Source organism: Hermetia illucens, chromosome 1, assembly GCF_905115235.1.
Source record: "Hermetia illucens chromosome 1, iHerIll2.2.curated.20191125, whole genome shotgun sequence".
Classification (NCBI taxonomy): Eukaryota; Metazoa; Arthropoda; class Insecta; order Diptera; family Stratiomyidae; genus Hermetia; species Hermetia illucens.
The window spans coordinates 209848584-209864186 of NC_051849.1; the positions used below are offsets into that span (position 1 = coordinate 209848584).

Sequence of the window (15603 nt, forward strand, 5' to 3'; positions counted from 1 at the left end):
AGCGTGTATAGAATTCTCAGAAATGGATCCTTTGCATAGACCAAGTAATCCCAGACTATGCGTCTCCAGCAACTCCGAGAATTTTATCTCAAATCAATGACGACAATGCATCTCGACTGTGTGCTGATATGTCGCTGCTGCAACCACGATCACTTGGGTATTGTGGTGCATCTATGGCTGTCAGATTGCACTGTTAGAAGACTCGCTTTCGCGTTATTGGTTTTAGTGACCAAAGAGATCCACCATGGAAAATTCGTCTGGAACGTGGGCGGGACTCACTAAGGCAGAGCATTGCTAGGCTGATTCAAATCAGCACTGGCAATGCCAGCAGACGGGTGAGAGAGGGTTTACAGCAACTACGCCATCCCCAACGAGACACCCGTAGGTGAAATTGTGGACACACTAAAGCAAAAACTTTCTGTCATATGCAGCCGGTTACGACTGTATGGCGAAAGTCACTCCAGACGTATCCAAATGTCAAATGGTTGCAAAGAGCAATTAATTATCGAATCGGTCGTTGTAGGACAAGCAACTAGAAGAAACCTCTTTAGTTGCTATATCAATTATGCCAAGGCTTCGATAGCGTCCCGCATACCTGGCTTATCGATGTCCTACATCTGTATCGCATTGATCCGAAACTAATAAAGTTTTTGGCGATAGTCATGGAAGGGTGGCATACCACCTTGTCAGTGCGTACATCTGAGGGTACTAATACCTCAGAGCCCATCCGTATACGGAGAGGAATCTCCCAGGGGTATTTGCTGAGTCCTCTTTGGTTTTGCATGGCACTGAACCCCTTTTCATGGCTACTGAATGATGCTAGGCGGCATGGTTTTGCAATAAAATATGACCTACGTGCTAAGTGCAAACTGACACATTTGATGGACTTAGATGACACCAAGTTGTATGCTGGTACTGAGTCTGTTGTGAATACTCGAAATGTTCAGCTGTAATATTCGGATGGAGTTTGGATTGGACAAGTGCCATTTGCCAAGGTCATCACGAATAAGATAAGCGCATTGAATGTATACGATATCCCTTCATTGGCTTATGCATTCGGAATATTGCCGTGGACGAAACCCGATTTGGAAAACGTCCAGCGGTGGATACGGACTACTATGTCCAAATTCCGAATGCATCATCCAAGCTCTGCCGTGGAGCGGATGAACCTGCTTCGTGACATCGTAGGTAGAGGTGTGGTTGACGCGGCGGCACAATATCATCGTCAAGTTGACTAGCTGCGCGCTTATTTTTACAGTAAAGAGAAGGCGAGTCCCTTGCATGCGGCTGTCTATAAGGAATACTGCGGACTGACTCCACTTAACTTGAAGGATCGATCTTTCAATTCTTTGAGTGAAGTCAGACCAAGGACGGATCGATGAATGGAAGTCGTAAATTGTCTTTGACAGCCATTTGTCGGACAGATGGCTGTATGCTGGGGAGCTCTTTGCTGAGACGGAGGAGTGGTCGCCACCCGAGCTTATAAAAAGCTCATCATGAAAGAAGGGGTGCAGAACGACCAGTGCAAAATGTGTAGTTCGGCGTTGGAGACGTTGGACCATCTCATTTCTGGATGCACTGTTATGGCACCGGTGTAATACTCCACCAGGCATAATGCTGTATGTAAGATGATCCATCAAAACCTTGCATACAAGCATGGGCTGATCACGGGAACATGTACGGTTTACCGATATGAACCGCAAGCAGTACTTGATAGTTCTGCTAACAGTATGTATTGGCACCGGCAAGTTCTAACTGATCGCCACATTTCGCACAAGCCTGACGTGCTGTTAGTTGATAAGGCGAGTCGCTCCGCGTATATTATTGATGTTGCTATCCCCCATAATATTATAGCAGCATTGAACGGAAATACGTGGAGAAGGAGAAATTTGACGTTTCGGGCCGGTGGTTGTAGTTCCGATAATATTGCCAGCTACAGGTATTGTATCTAAATCCATCACGGCTTCCCTCGATGTCCTGGGACTCTCACAGTCTGGTTCAAACCGGAAGTACACCATTCTGCATACGTGCTCGATGTTGCGGGGAGTTCTCGACGAATTCTCCAATTGGCCTACCACCGGCCACTACCACCAGCGTCCCTTTAGTTTTTAAGTAGCTAGGATCGTCCGAGTCTAAATTCTTGGCACTTAGTGCTAGTATAAGGTGAAATCCGGCACCTGCCGAGATTGTTTTAGAGCACTTCATTCAAGACCGAAACGGTACACTACAGGAATATACGACTCTATAGGGGCCAATGTGGTCAGCATTGCGCCCGCCCGATATTATTACCCTGATTTGACTCAGGTGCTCATTCGTAATTGAGTCGACTGGTATCCGACGTCAAATCACGATACAAATCCCACTGCTACCAGTGAGATTTGAACCGCGACCTTCGGTACGACAGCCTTGTGCTCCAACCACTTAGCTACCCGGACACTAAGTCTTCTTCTCTTTCTTCAACCTTTATCCCATTCACAAGCGGGGCCGGCTCATCGTGATGGGTTTCGCTATTTGGCACTATCGAATGCCTGATCTGGGTGCAATCTCGAGACTTTTAAATCCCCATCCATCGACATTGCGGTAAATTTTAGATTTGAGACGTTCGTTGCTGATTACCCCTTGAAGTGGAATCCACTCTCCCAAGATGGCCCACGAATGCCTCAAGAGCACCTGGCGCAGAATAGTAGAGGATGGGTGCGGGCCATGGACCGTGTACGATGGTGGGTAGAGATAGTTGACGCGTTATGTCCAACTAAGAATAGCAACGATATATACACAACGGCTATCAAATTAACCTATGGGTTAATGATATCATAAATCGGTCGTCTCCAATCGCATTATTCTTCATATTCTACGAAGCAACAACGAAGAATACTAAAGACTTAGTTGTACTTACGGAAATGAAGGTGCTATGATTCACCACTGAATCTCGTGGCCACCAATGGTCCGACTGCAAGCCAATCTCAGGGCGATTGTATTCCACTAGACACTCGACCAGGGCTAGCAGACTGTCCTTCTAATAGAGCCCCCACTGTCTTCACGGAACTAAAACGTAACGTTTTTTTGTTTATTCATTTCATACTTTATTGAATTATTTTCAGTACAATTTTGATAATAGGTTTCTTTTTTATTAAATATATACTAAATAATGCACACAACAATAATAGGTTTTTCTTATTAACATTTATTTTATCATTAAAAAAAGATCTACAAATGATTATAGTTCAATAAACTTTCGAAAAGGGACAAGACACAAGACAGGTATATGGTTCGTCAATAAAAAACTTTTGTAACAAGAAATACTTTGTATATATATAGATATAATAACTTGACAGGGATAAACTTGAAAACAATGAAAACAAAAAAATGAAAATAAAAAATTTGTAAATACGAAAATTATATCATAAACAATAAACATCCACAAATTCCTTATATATTGCTTCTACATTATATGTATCTTTTCGAAGTATGGCAGGAGAACTCAATAGAAAAAGTATTATTTGTACATTTTAGTTTGGAACCCTTAGAGGGCTCGCGTTTTTAATATAACAATTCACATTTTGAAACTTAAGTAATAAATAAGCATTTTGTAATGTAATACGTTGTAAAGTAAAAAAAATGGAAAACATTCAGGAGGAGGGATAATTTTCAATTATCGCAAAGAAGATTATAGTACGTCCTACGTTTATCTATGAAGCAATTAAACTGCTTTCGATTTGCAAAAAGAATGATTAGAAAAAAGTTTCACTTATTCCTCTAAATTAATATGTTATAAAAGAAATCCTTCAAGGGAATCTATAAAATTACCACTATCATGTAGAGATATTTTTCTTTCTGTTCCATATTAGCTAGTGTTTGTTTTTAGATCCTAAATCTAATGATTTTCGTCATCCGTATGCATACGACATGCCCTCTCTCTTCATTTCAGAATGTTGGCAAATTAGAAAAAATGTTTATAAACTACTCATGGAGATGCATTCGATTGTGAGGGATGCGACGTAAGTGTTGATTAGAAATAAAGATTAAGGGGGGTCATCCCGTGTAAAGGCTATTTTTTTCGCTTTTTTTAGAAATTTTTTGTGAAGAACTGGATAAAGATACAACTACAAATTTTTCACCATAGATTTATTAATATCTTGAGCGTGCATAGTAATTTTTCCAGCCCGATCGCATAATTTGTTATTGAAATAGAGACCAAATTAATACACCCATCTCTAAAAAAAGGTGTTTTTCTGCTGCCACGCTAGAGGGCGCTGCAATCATCTTAAAGAAAAAAGTAAACGGCAAACTAGGATTATTAAAAAATATTTAAAGCTACAGTCTGTTACATAAGAGCGTGGTCACTGTTACACGTCGATAAAAAATCAGAGCGTCCTGTTTCTTTTTCTATGACATAGAGGGCACCTCAGTCCTTCATGCTTTTTGTAAAAAGTCAGCTCTCTGTCAAATTTAGTCTTCAATTGAGTGGTTTTTCGAAATGAGTGCTGTTTACGCCTCTCGCTTTGAGGCAATTTTTCTATGTTTGCATGAAAAAGGACCCAAATTAACGCAAACTGGTGCTGCGAAATATATGGGAAAGTCGAAGCAGTTCGTTAGCAAGTGGATAAATCGCTATAAAAAGGTCGGTAACATTGATGATTTTCCTGATCGCGGAAGTGCAAGCAAAGTCTCAAAAAAAGACGAAAAAAAGATTCTCGCATTGCTCTCGGAAGATCCAACTTTGACTTTACGTGGAGCTGCTGTGAAATTGAAAGCAAAAGGTGTTGACATATCTTACGGAACGATTCGCAGGCACTTGCTTGCCAATAAACTGAAATATCGCAGTACTTTGGAAAAACCAATGTTGAGTGCAAAACACGTTGAAAAACGAGTGGAATGGGCGAAGGAAAACTTGGACCGCGATTGGAGCAACTTAATTTTTTCTGATGAATCCTCCTTCTGGGCATTTCCGAGCATCAAACACGCCTGGACAACTTACACCAGTAGGATGCTTCAACGGACTGTTAAACACCCCGTCAACGTCCATGTTTGGGGGTGCTTCTCAAACAAAGGTTTCGGTACTTTGTTCTTATTTACCGAGAATTTAAATGCCGAAAAAATGAATAAAATATATCAAAAGACTTTGTTACCATCTGCTAAGCAATGGTATATCAAGAAAAATGAAAGCTGGTTCCTTCAAGAGGATAACGATCCGAAATATCGGAGTTGAGCGTGTAGCGAGTGGAAGGCGCAAAACGGAGTTGTCACTTTAGATTGGCCATCTCAGTCACCGGATGCAAATCCCATGGAAAATGTGTGGGCTCTGATGAAAATGCAGCTTCACAGATGCAAGCCATGTAATTTAGATCAACTTTCTCGACAAATTTGGAAAATTTGGAGGTCTTTTCCGGTAGAATATGCAGAAAAACTAGCGGAAAGTATGCCCCGACGGTGCCAGGTCATAATTGACAATGCAGGAGATTGGACTTGCTACTGAGGTATTTGCATTGAGTATTGACGACCAAATTATCAATAAATTTGCGAATTTTCGAAAAATCAATTGTTGTTATTATTTAACAGTGACCACGCTCTTATGTAACAGACTGTACATTTTTGGCGCCTTGTTAAATTTTTTTTTGTGAATTATGGCGTTTTTTAAAGGTTTCTTTAATGAATAAAAAAAAAAACTACCGAATGAATCGCAATTATCCTAGTTTACGGAACGTAGAAATATGTTCTGAATAAGTTGTGAAAATTTCAAAGAATTTCGTTGGATAGATTTTGGGCTATGGTGGCAGCCGATTTTCAACGAGCAGTTTCAAGAAAAACGCATTTGAAAAGTAGAATATGATTTTTAGCCATAAAATCTTAACTGGCCATTAATCAGCTATACCTAATCCATAAACCTTAGGTTTCTGCAAGAAACACATGTGCAGCCATGGCTTCAATTCTTTTTCATTTAGCGAAGCCATTCCAACGTCATTCGGACCGATAAATACGCACTTTATTACGGTGATCGACATAAATCTGGCATGTGACTTATCACGTGTTTAACACTATAATTTCCAAACGACTGCGAATATCAAAAAATCACTTTGCCCACTATATCTAGATACAATTGACGTCAGAAAAAAAATTCGATTCCGCGGATCCAACACACGGGATGACCCCCTTAAGTCAAAAATTGAAACAAGACCCATTTTCTAAAGTCGAAATCTTATTTTTTTTTATTTGTAGCTACGACAACAACAGAATTCAATCAAAGTTATCAATGGCTGGTGTTTTATTATAATCGTTCGTGTTAGTGTGTTCTGCCAATTATTTGCTTCTTGAACGGACAAATTTCAATTTCTTGTCAAAGCGGTCTCGGTCTAACTACTTTTCACTTGCGTATCATAACAGGACAAAATACGAACCCCAATCACAAAAGAGGTTAAGTGGAATCTTTTGTCTTGATATAAATAGATACAAATCTTTTACTTCTTTTTTATTACCCTTTCAGTAGTCTGGCAGCTGTTGAAATGATAAGAGAAAAATTTTGATTTTAGATCGATTTGAATATGCGAATCCTGAAATTTTGTCATTTATCTAATTTAGATTTCCGTAGAAATGCTCAAAGATTAATCATCAATCAATTTGGTGGAAACGTTAGGTAGACGATATCGACTTTGTTGTGATTAAACTTGAATTGAGCTTCTGTTAGATGTGGAGCGTGCAAAGACCCATTAAGGCTTGTAGGTGTAAGATAGGACGGATATTGATGGAGTTTAGATTAGTACAAGTTTAGATGCTTTTTTGTTGTTATCTTTTTACGGTGGGTTATTTTGAAAATGATATGTAAACGATAGTGTATATGAATTCGGAATTTTAATGGTTTTTCATCAGATAGATATGTTCAAATTAGGGAATGTTGTTAACTAGAAAAAAATCTGAGCACAAATGCGCAAATCTTCGCAAATCAGTATACTTTCGCTCAGCAGTAAACGTGGGCTTCCACTGAATTTTTAAAGAAGAATAGGGCCGCCAAGAGGCGGTCTTGGTTGGACTATTGTCAGAACATCTCAGAACAGTGAATCCGCGAGGCTCAGTAAGATTCTGTCCAAGTAACAAAAGAACCCATCCTTTCATAAAAAGTCGGAAGGCTCCGGGACGGAATCTTCTAGTGAAACCTTGGAGCTGCTGGTTCCAATGCACTTTCCCGCCAACGAGGACTGCAAGTCAGAACCTTACTTGGAGGCTTTGTGGCCACCCCAGCTGTGCAAGACTATCAAATCGGTAATTACCGAGGATAAGATCGGCTGGGCTGTAAACAGCTTCTCCGCATATAAATCTCAAAACTCAGATGACATAATGCCAGTCATGCTACAGAAGCAGCAGGAAAGAGCTCTGCCGTGGCTTGTTGAGATTTACCGGAGCTGCATCACTTTAGGATACGTACCGCAGTCCTGGAGGCGCGCACGGGTGGTTTTCATACCGAAAGCCGGCAGGCGAGGTCATGAGTCCGCGAAGGACTTTCGACCAATCAGGCTGACCTCTTTCATGCTATCCTGGGCATTCATTTAAGGACGATTATGGAGAGAACACCTTTCTCTAATTCCCAGCATGCCTACCTCAAACGAAAATCCACTGAAACCGCCCTCCACGGGGTAATTGGCACGGTTGAACGGTCGCTGCAGTACAAGCAGTATACCCCAGCTGCAGATATATAGGAAGCTTTTAACAACGTTAGTACCAACGCCATCAAGGAAGACCTGACCGGTATTGAATTGGCGGGATATCTCACGCATTGGATTATATCCATGCTAAGTACCAGGATAATCCAGTCGGATCTGGGACGCAACAACTTGTCCAGAGCTGTGAACAGGGGCACGCCCCAGGGTGGCGCCAGTTAATGGACAAAATTTTACGTACATTGGACAGCAGCGGGGTGAAGGTGCTGGCGTATACCGACGACTTGGTGATATTAGTATCAGGGATGTTTCTGTCCATTATGAGCGACATCATGGAAGGAGCGTTGCGAAAGGTATGCCTGTGGGCCGCAAGATACGGACTCAGCATAAACCCAACCAAAACGCAACTGATGCTATTCACCACCAAGACAAGGATACCTGAATTCCATCTACCACGGCCGAATGAACAAAGATTGGTTCTTTCCCCTAATGTAAATTATCTGGGTGTAATCTTGGATCCAAAGCTAAATTGGACATTAGACATAGAACTGAGGGTTAAGAAGGCCTGTATAGCCTTCTATGCCTGTAAGAGAACCTTTGCGAAGAAATGGAGTCTCCGGCCGAGGATGGTTCTCTGGATGTACACTGCTGTAGTGCGTCCGATCCTCACGTACGGATCTATTGTATGGTGGCAGGCTTTGAAGAAGACATACAATAGAACGAAGCTTAATAGGATTCAGAGAACCGCGTGTGCAGGTGCTACGGGGGCTCTGCAGTCCTGCCCGGCAGATGCTCTCAATGTACTCCTGCATCTCCTCCCCCTAGACCTCCACATCAAATATGTTGCAGCGTGCAGTGCCGTCAGACTACGTGAGTCCGGATGCTGGGCAGCGAAGTCCTACGGCCACAGCAACATTCTAGATGAAATACCTCGAGAAATCTGGGCATCCCCCACGGACTATGTCACACGCAAGCTGAACTTCACGAGAAACTTTTCTGTGGACCTTCCATCCAGGGCAAAGTGGAAAACCGGCGGCGTGTTGCAAGACTATGACACGGTATTCTTTACGGACGGATCAAAGATGGCCAATGGAAGCGGCGCGGGGGTTTTCTCGAATACACACGGTGTATCCAAGTCGTATGGTCTCCCAGGTTTCTCCAGTGTATTCCAGGTGGAAGTACTGGCGATATTGGAAGTCTGTCGATGGCTGGAGCGTGATTCGAGCCCCAAGCGTAACATAGCCATTCTGACCGACAGCCAAGCGGCCATCAAGGCCTTGGACTCAACGACGACATCTTCCCGGTTGGTGGGGCAGTGCAGAGACACGCTCAACCATCTGGGCGGCACGCTCAAGATCACTCTCCTCTGGGTTCCCGGGCATAGGAACATAGAGGGGAATGAGCGGGCTGACGGATTGGCCAGGCAAGGCTCTGCTCTTGGCAGTCCCTCGGGGAATACAGTCGGTGTTCCGCTGGCGGCTGTCGGGGCCCGAGTCTACTCGCACTACCTAACAGCCGCGGGCCTAAGATGGCGAAGGCTTACAAGCTGTGCCAAATCAAGGAGAATTTGGCCCGCTTATAACATAACCCGATCACGAGAGCTCCTGTGCCAGACGCGTGCAAATGCTTTCAAGATTACGGTGGTCTGCACGGGGCACTGGCCCATAGGGGACCATGCCGCTAGGCTCGGCTTATCCTACAACTCGCATTGCCGAAGCTGCGGAGAAGGAAGGGAAACCCTCATGCACTTTCTCTGCGATTGCCCAGCTCTGGCTCGAGTCAGGCTGCGGACACTGGGTAAACCATTCTTCGGGGACCTCAGTGAGATTTCTAGCTGCAGGGTCGGAGAGCTGCTTTCTTTCGTGAATGCTACGGGCTGGCTCTGAAGATCCGAGCCAGCTGGACTCTGCTTCCCTGTTCCTATAACAACAGTCACGGTCTTAGGAGTTTGTGGCATCAAAACGGCGCACCAATGCGCTAATTGGGCTCCTCGGAGCGGCCACTGATACCTACCTACCTACCCCATCCCCAAATTCAAAGGACGAAAGTCCTGGGGGTTTAACGTGAGTACCTGCCGTGAAGGCTTAATCCCACGGTCCTCTTCGGACGCGGATTGATTTTGTGACCACAATCAGAGCCCCGCCATGCAAGCACAGCGGTCCTGGTTTATACTGAGTGCAGGCTCAGCATTCATACCAGTGGATGCGAGGCCTATCTAACACATCTGCCGCAACTAAGGGGTACGGCGCCCGAGTTGTACAGTGCAACTCTACGCTTGAGCCCCGAGGAGCTCTGCCCGCGATGTAGGCATAACCACAACCACCATGAAACTCCCACTAGGGGGCCAACCGCAAATAACCGGGCCGAGAATTCTCCTGGAGCATATGCTCTCAGACCCATCCCGGTTCCCATGGTACCAGATAACCTCCGGTGAAGTTTCGTGGCAGAGCCACTTCAGATGAGTTCCTTGCAGACTCGGGTCTGATCACCCTCCTCGAGTACGTGGGGACGGAACTCCCCAACGGGTTAACTGAAATCAAATTCAAAGGACGAGAAAATTATGAAGATTGGGTGTTCGCGGTCCAAAATTATCTTATTTTGGAGGGAATTGAGGTATGCATCGCAGAAGAAGGAAAGCCCAATGATGCAAAGACGCGAGCGAAGATTATTCTTACAATTGATCCAGGATTATATGTGCATATTAAAGAAAAATCGAGTGCCATGGGATTGTGGAATAAGCTCAAAACAATGTATGCAGATACGGGTTTTACCAGACGAATTGGGCTGCTGCGAAATCTTATTTCAATAAGACGCGAAAATTGCGACTCCATGGCTCAATACATAACATCAATCATTGAAACAAGTCAGCGATTGAATAATACTGGCTTTGAAATCACAGAAGAATGGGTTGGATCGCTACTTTTGACGAGATTACCTGAAAAATTCGCGCCAATGATCATGGCCATTGAACATTCGGGTATAACGATAACGACCGACGCCATTAAAACAAAACTCATAGACATTGATGATCAAAGTGAAATTAGCGCCGGAACACAGCAAAGTGCATTTGCTTCTAAAGATTGGCAGCACGGAAATCACAGTAAACATGACGGTGGCGATAACTCTAATGCCAGTTTGACACAAACGTCAAATACAAGAAGAACAATAAAATGTTACAAGTGCCACAAAACTGGTCATTATAAAAACCAGTGTGATTTACAGAAAAAGAAGCAATCGAATGCATTTTGTGCAATATTTCTCAGTGCAAAGTTCAGTACTACAGATTTCTACATTGACTCCGGTGCCAGTATGCACATAACTGAGAAAAAACAATGGTTGAAACATGTTTCGATGCAGTCTGTTGTCGAAGAGTTTGTTATTGAGGACAAATCAAGAGTTTCTGTGGAATGTTGTGGAGACAGCCAGATTACAACTTTAGTGAACAGTACAGAATATGAGATTCCTATCACTGAAGTATTGTACGTGCCAGGAATTGCTACAAACTTGTTGTCAGTTAGTCAGCTTGTCAAAAAGGGAAACAAAGTAATCTTCAATGATAGTTGCTGTAAGATTTATAATCAGAAGAACGAACTAGTGGCGACGGCAGACTTTGTGGAAGGTGTATATAAACTAAACATCAAGCAGGTGGAGTGTTTGTTTACACCAGTCTCGGAGCGTATTTGGCATCGAAGATTTGCGCATTTAAATAGCACTGATCTTGAAAAAATGGAAGAAGGTGCAGTTAAAAGTATGTCACTCACAGAAAGGTCTCCAGTAAACCAAAAAAACTGTGTAGTTTGTTGTGAGGGGAAGCAGTCACGGTTACCTTTTCCGCATTTAGGTAACAGAAGTGCAGAATTGCTTCACACAGTACATGCCGACATCTGTGGACCCATGAAAGTCAAATCAATTGGTGGGTCAAAGTACTTCTTGTTGCTGATGGATGACTATAGTAGGATGGCTTATGTTTATTTCTTAAAAACAAAAGATCAAGATTGTTTCAAAACATTCTAGACAATGTCGGAGAATCAAACTGGAAAAAGAATCAAGAAAATTAGAACAGACAATGGTCTAGAATTCTGCAACAAACAGTTTGATAAATACTTAGATCAGTATGGCATTATCCATCAAAAGACGAATACATATACACCGCGGCAGAACGGAGGATGTGAAAAGCTCAATCGCACAGTGATTGAAAAAGCCAAGTGTTTGTTGTTCGATGCAGACCTAACCAAAAAGTTTTGGGCAGAAGCAGTTAATACTGCGGTATATCTGAGGAACAGGTCAGTAGCATCAGGATTGAACAATAGTACGCCGTTTGGACAGGACAGAAACCTGATGTCAGTCATCTGCGTATATTCGGAAGTAAAGTGATGGTACACATACCGAAAGAAAGAAGTCTCAAGTGGGACAAGAAAGCGAAGCAGTGCATCTTGGTCGGCTATCCTGATGATGTGAAGGGTTATGGAGTGTACAATCCTAACAACAATTTTATAACAAGTCGCGACATTGTTATGATTGAGGAGGGGACTGAGAAGGAATAAGATGAAGTGGTTTCAGTACTATAAACCAGGAAAGCATCAATTTTGAAGTAAAGAAGGAAATGCCAGAAGCGAGTGCAGAGACATCAGGTGAAATAAAAAAGGGTTCAGTTCGTTCACAGCAACAGTGTGTTATTACAGGAATGTTTTTAACTAGAAAAAAATCTGAGCACAGATGCATAAATCTTTACTCTGTTTACATGATAAGTAGTAATTAATTTTCCTTCGAAAGAAATCAGATTTATGCACAACTTCGCAGTTTTTATCTCAGTATACTTTTGCTCTGCAATAGAAGTGGGCTTCCACCGAATTTTTAAAGAAGAATAAGACAATTTACTATCGAGTTTCATAATAAAAGGGGAAACTTATTCTGATTATGCTTCAGGTTGAAGTTGCATAATTCGGCAAGTCCTCACACGACCTCCTCGTAGTGGCCGCCGGAATAGATCTCACAGGGGATGGACCGAAGCAGCAGCCCGGGAATCGTCCTCCCTGCACTGGAGAAGATGCTAATAGGACCCCAAGCCAAGGTGGAAAAGCATACGCCGAGAGCTGCGAGGCCAATGGGGAGCTTGGTCTTTAGTATGCGAACTCTGAATACCTTGGGCACCTTCAGTTTCAAATAAGACCCTTACCCTGGTGGCCAGGCCAGCCAGAGTGGACATTCTTCCTGGACTACTCGTGGGACCAAGACATGGAATCAATTCTCAAAAAACAAAGGCAAAAACGACGATAGAAGAAGGAGGGGTGATGCTAGGCGCATCAACGGAAGACGAGCTACTGACCAGGAGACAGTAGCCGTCGAGAGCACTATACTCGGTGCCAGCCGTAGCACCGCTGTGCTGAAACCAACCGCAGGGACTTGTTAGCACTGATGAAGGGAACAAGTGGTTCCCGAAATATCGGTTTTTGCAAGAATAAATATCAACACCACCAACAAGTTTTTCATTATTTCAAATAATTAATCGTTGGAAACACCGCATAATTTCACTCAGAGAACCGCAGGGCCCTTCCAAAGCGATGCGGCAGATGAACTAGTGGCTTCCAGCCTGGAATCCACTGCCATCAAGCTGGGTGTAGCGAGTACCAGACATAGTACTTCTAACCCGAAACCCTTAGCGTCGGGGACCCCTCGAAAGTGAAAACCGACAAGAATGTCGGTCGCCGAAAACCGGCTAAAAAGCGAGGTTTAACTGGTGTCCTGCTTAATAGCCAGTACCAGAAGGCCATGCATATTCTCAGCAAGATTGTTGACGAATACAGTAGCAAACGCCTGGCTGACGAGCAGAAGGCCAAGCCCATCGCTCTGAAATGCAATCGATCTCAAGACGAGGTCGAGCAAGATAAGAAGCGGAGCAGAGTGGGCAAGAAGCTCAGACGCAAAGCAACATCCGAAGAAAATTGCGCAGCAATCGTCAGCCGACGGGGCACGAACTGCGAAGCCCTTCAGCGACGTGGCCAGAAGCCACTTACGTGCGGCGCTGGCGGATGGTAATTCTGCCAGCGGCAAACTAGCGCCGGAGGTGTGGACCAGTGTTGAGGCCAGGCTGTCGGATGGTGACGACATTGGACTCACGCAGCATTTTCTCTGGCTTCATAACAATTGTGAGCGTATACTCGATCATTTTGTCGGTTGAATTTTACTTCGATGGTAAAAATTTTGTCATCAGGAAATAGAATTTTGGATATTTTTTACCGGGAAATCGTTGTAGAAAAGCAGCACGCCGAGTTCGCCGTATTTCCTTCAGTTTTGGGGTTAACATATGGCTAACGCACCGCCGGTACGCACCGAGACCGAGATCTTCTCGTAAAATACGACTCATACTTCGAGTTGAAACGCCCATTTCCGGGGACATTCATTTCTGCTTGCGGAGAGGATTGTGACGAACACGGGCGACGTACGGAACGCGGGCGCCCCTCCTGTCGCCTGTCAACAACATGAGCTGTTTCGCGGTATCGAGTTTATGTCCTAAAAACGAATCGTTCGTTTACCGGCAGCTTTTTAACAAACTATGAATGTTTTTCGACGTATGCCCACATTGGTGCAATGCAGTAATCGCGATTTTTTTTCGTAGTTACCGAAATTCATCGCATTGTCGTTCACGAGCTACTGACTTTCGAAATCTAAAACTCTGCCGGAAATGGGGTATAGTTAGGTACTCTCCCTGCGCAGTGTTACCAGTTTTGGCGGTCTAATATTTCTTGCTACACGCTTCGACTGAGAGAATTTATGGCTATACTATGTACAGTACAGATCAGTTACGTGCGCCCTACTTAATCTCGTGTAGGTCCGTTATTTCAATTTGAATTGACAAGTAATTTTTTGTTGTTGTATAAATACAGATGTGAAGAAAGAATTTGCACCATAAGATTGTAGTTTCTTGCAGTGATAAGTTTTTGAAGTGCGTTAATTACAAAAAAAAATGGCAAAAATACGAAATGTAAGTGCCATCGACAAAGGAGAAATAATTCTCCTATTTCATAAAAAATATAGCAGATAGCAAATAGCGGTCGTTGTGGGCGTGACCAGTCCTCTGTAACTGACTTTCAAAAAAATTCCGGGCCATTGGGTCTACTGCCTAGAAACAGGCCCTTCAGGGGTCGTCAGCGACCATTAATAGGTCGCTTACGACACGGGGTGCGACGTCCCCGACGTGCCCAAGTAAGTAATATATCTGCGTCCTAGGTAGTAGCCTCGAGGAAGCTTCTCGAACAGTGAACCGTGAATGACCGGTGTACGTCGGGACACACTGGGAGTCTCCGGAGCCGTCGACAGCACTCTGTCTTTGACGTGTATGGGGTGATGTGAGCATAGCTCTGCCAAGGCGCTAGTTGGGACGTGTATCAGGAGCCACCCCCTTCGGGACCCTGGTCGGGTAGTGTGCATTGAACCGATGTTAGTAGACCGCGTTGCCCTGATTCGTCCGTGAATTCTGGCAGGTCAGATCTCAGGGAACTGGAGTAGGAGCTGTGTCCCCGAGGCCACACCCGTTCCTGACTATTGCGACCCGCACCCCAATGCGTTATTGAGTTTTCCATAGAGAATACACATAAATAAAAAAAATCGACGAAACAACAGGGACGGAGGAAGAGCTGAGTGCGTTTGGGCGCAGCACAAAAATGCGCCGTTCACCGCAGCGATCAACGAAAGAGGCAGCGAGGGCTGACTTGCCCGATGTGACACCGGCGCGCCCAAATAAAAAGAAAGCCTTATCAAGTGGCGCAACTGACCGTGCGGAGATGGCAACTCCAATACCTTGTAGTGCCCCTGTTCCGAAAGAAAGCCCAGTCAGAATTGCAAGTCCTGAACAGACGAATTCGGACACAAACCGAGTGCAAGTGCAGTCGACCGTGGTTGTTAAAGCCGAAGAGGAAAGGCTCATCAGGAAATGCGCAGTAGCGGGGAAGCGTAT

General features: G+C 44.0%; 1 protein-coding gene across 1 annotated transcript in view; it reads right to left on the minus strand.

The window, feature by feature from the left end:
• Positions 1-6178: 6178 nt before the first annotated feature.
• LOC119648401 (probable serine/threonine-protein kinase MARK-A) overlaps positions 6179-15603 on the minus strand; it is an 89535-nt gene continuing 80110 nt past the window's right edge. The window contains exon 10 of the mRNA XM_038050147.1: positions 6179-6492. Coding sequence (XP_037906075.1) covers positions 6470-6492 — 23 coding nt within the window. The 3' untranslated portion in view covers positions 6179-6469. The remainder of the gene's footprint in view (positions 6493-15603) is intronic.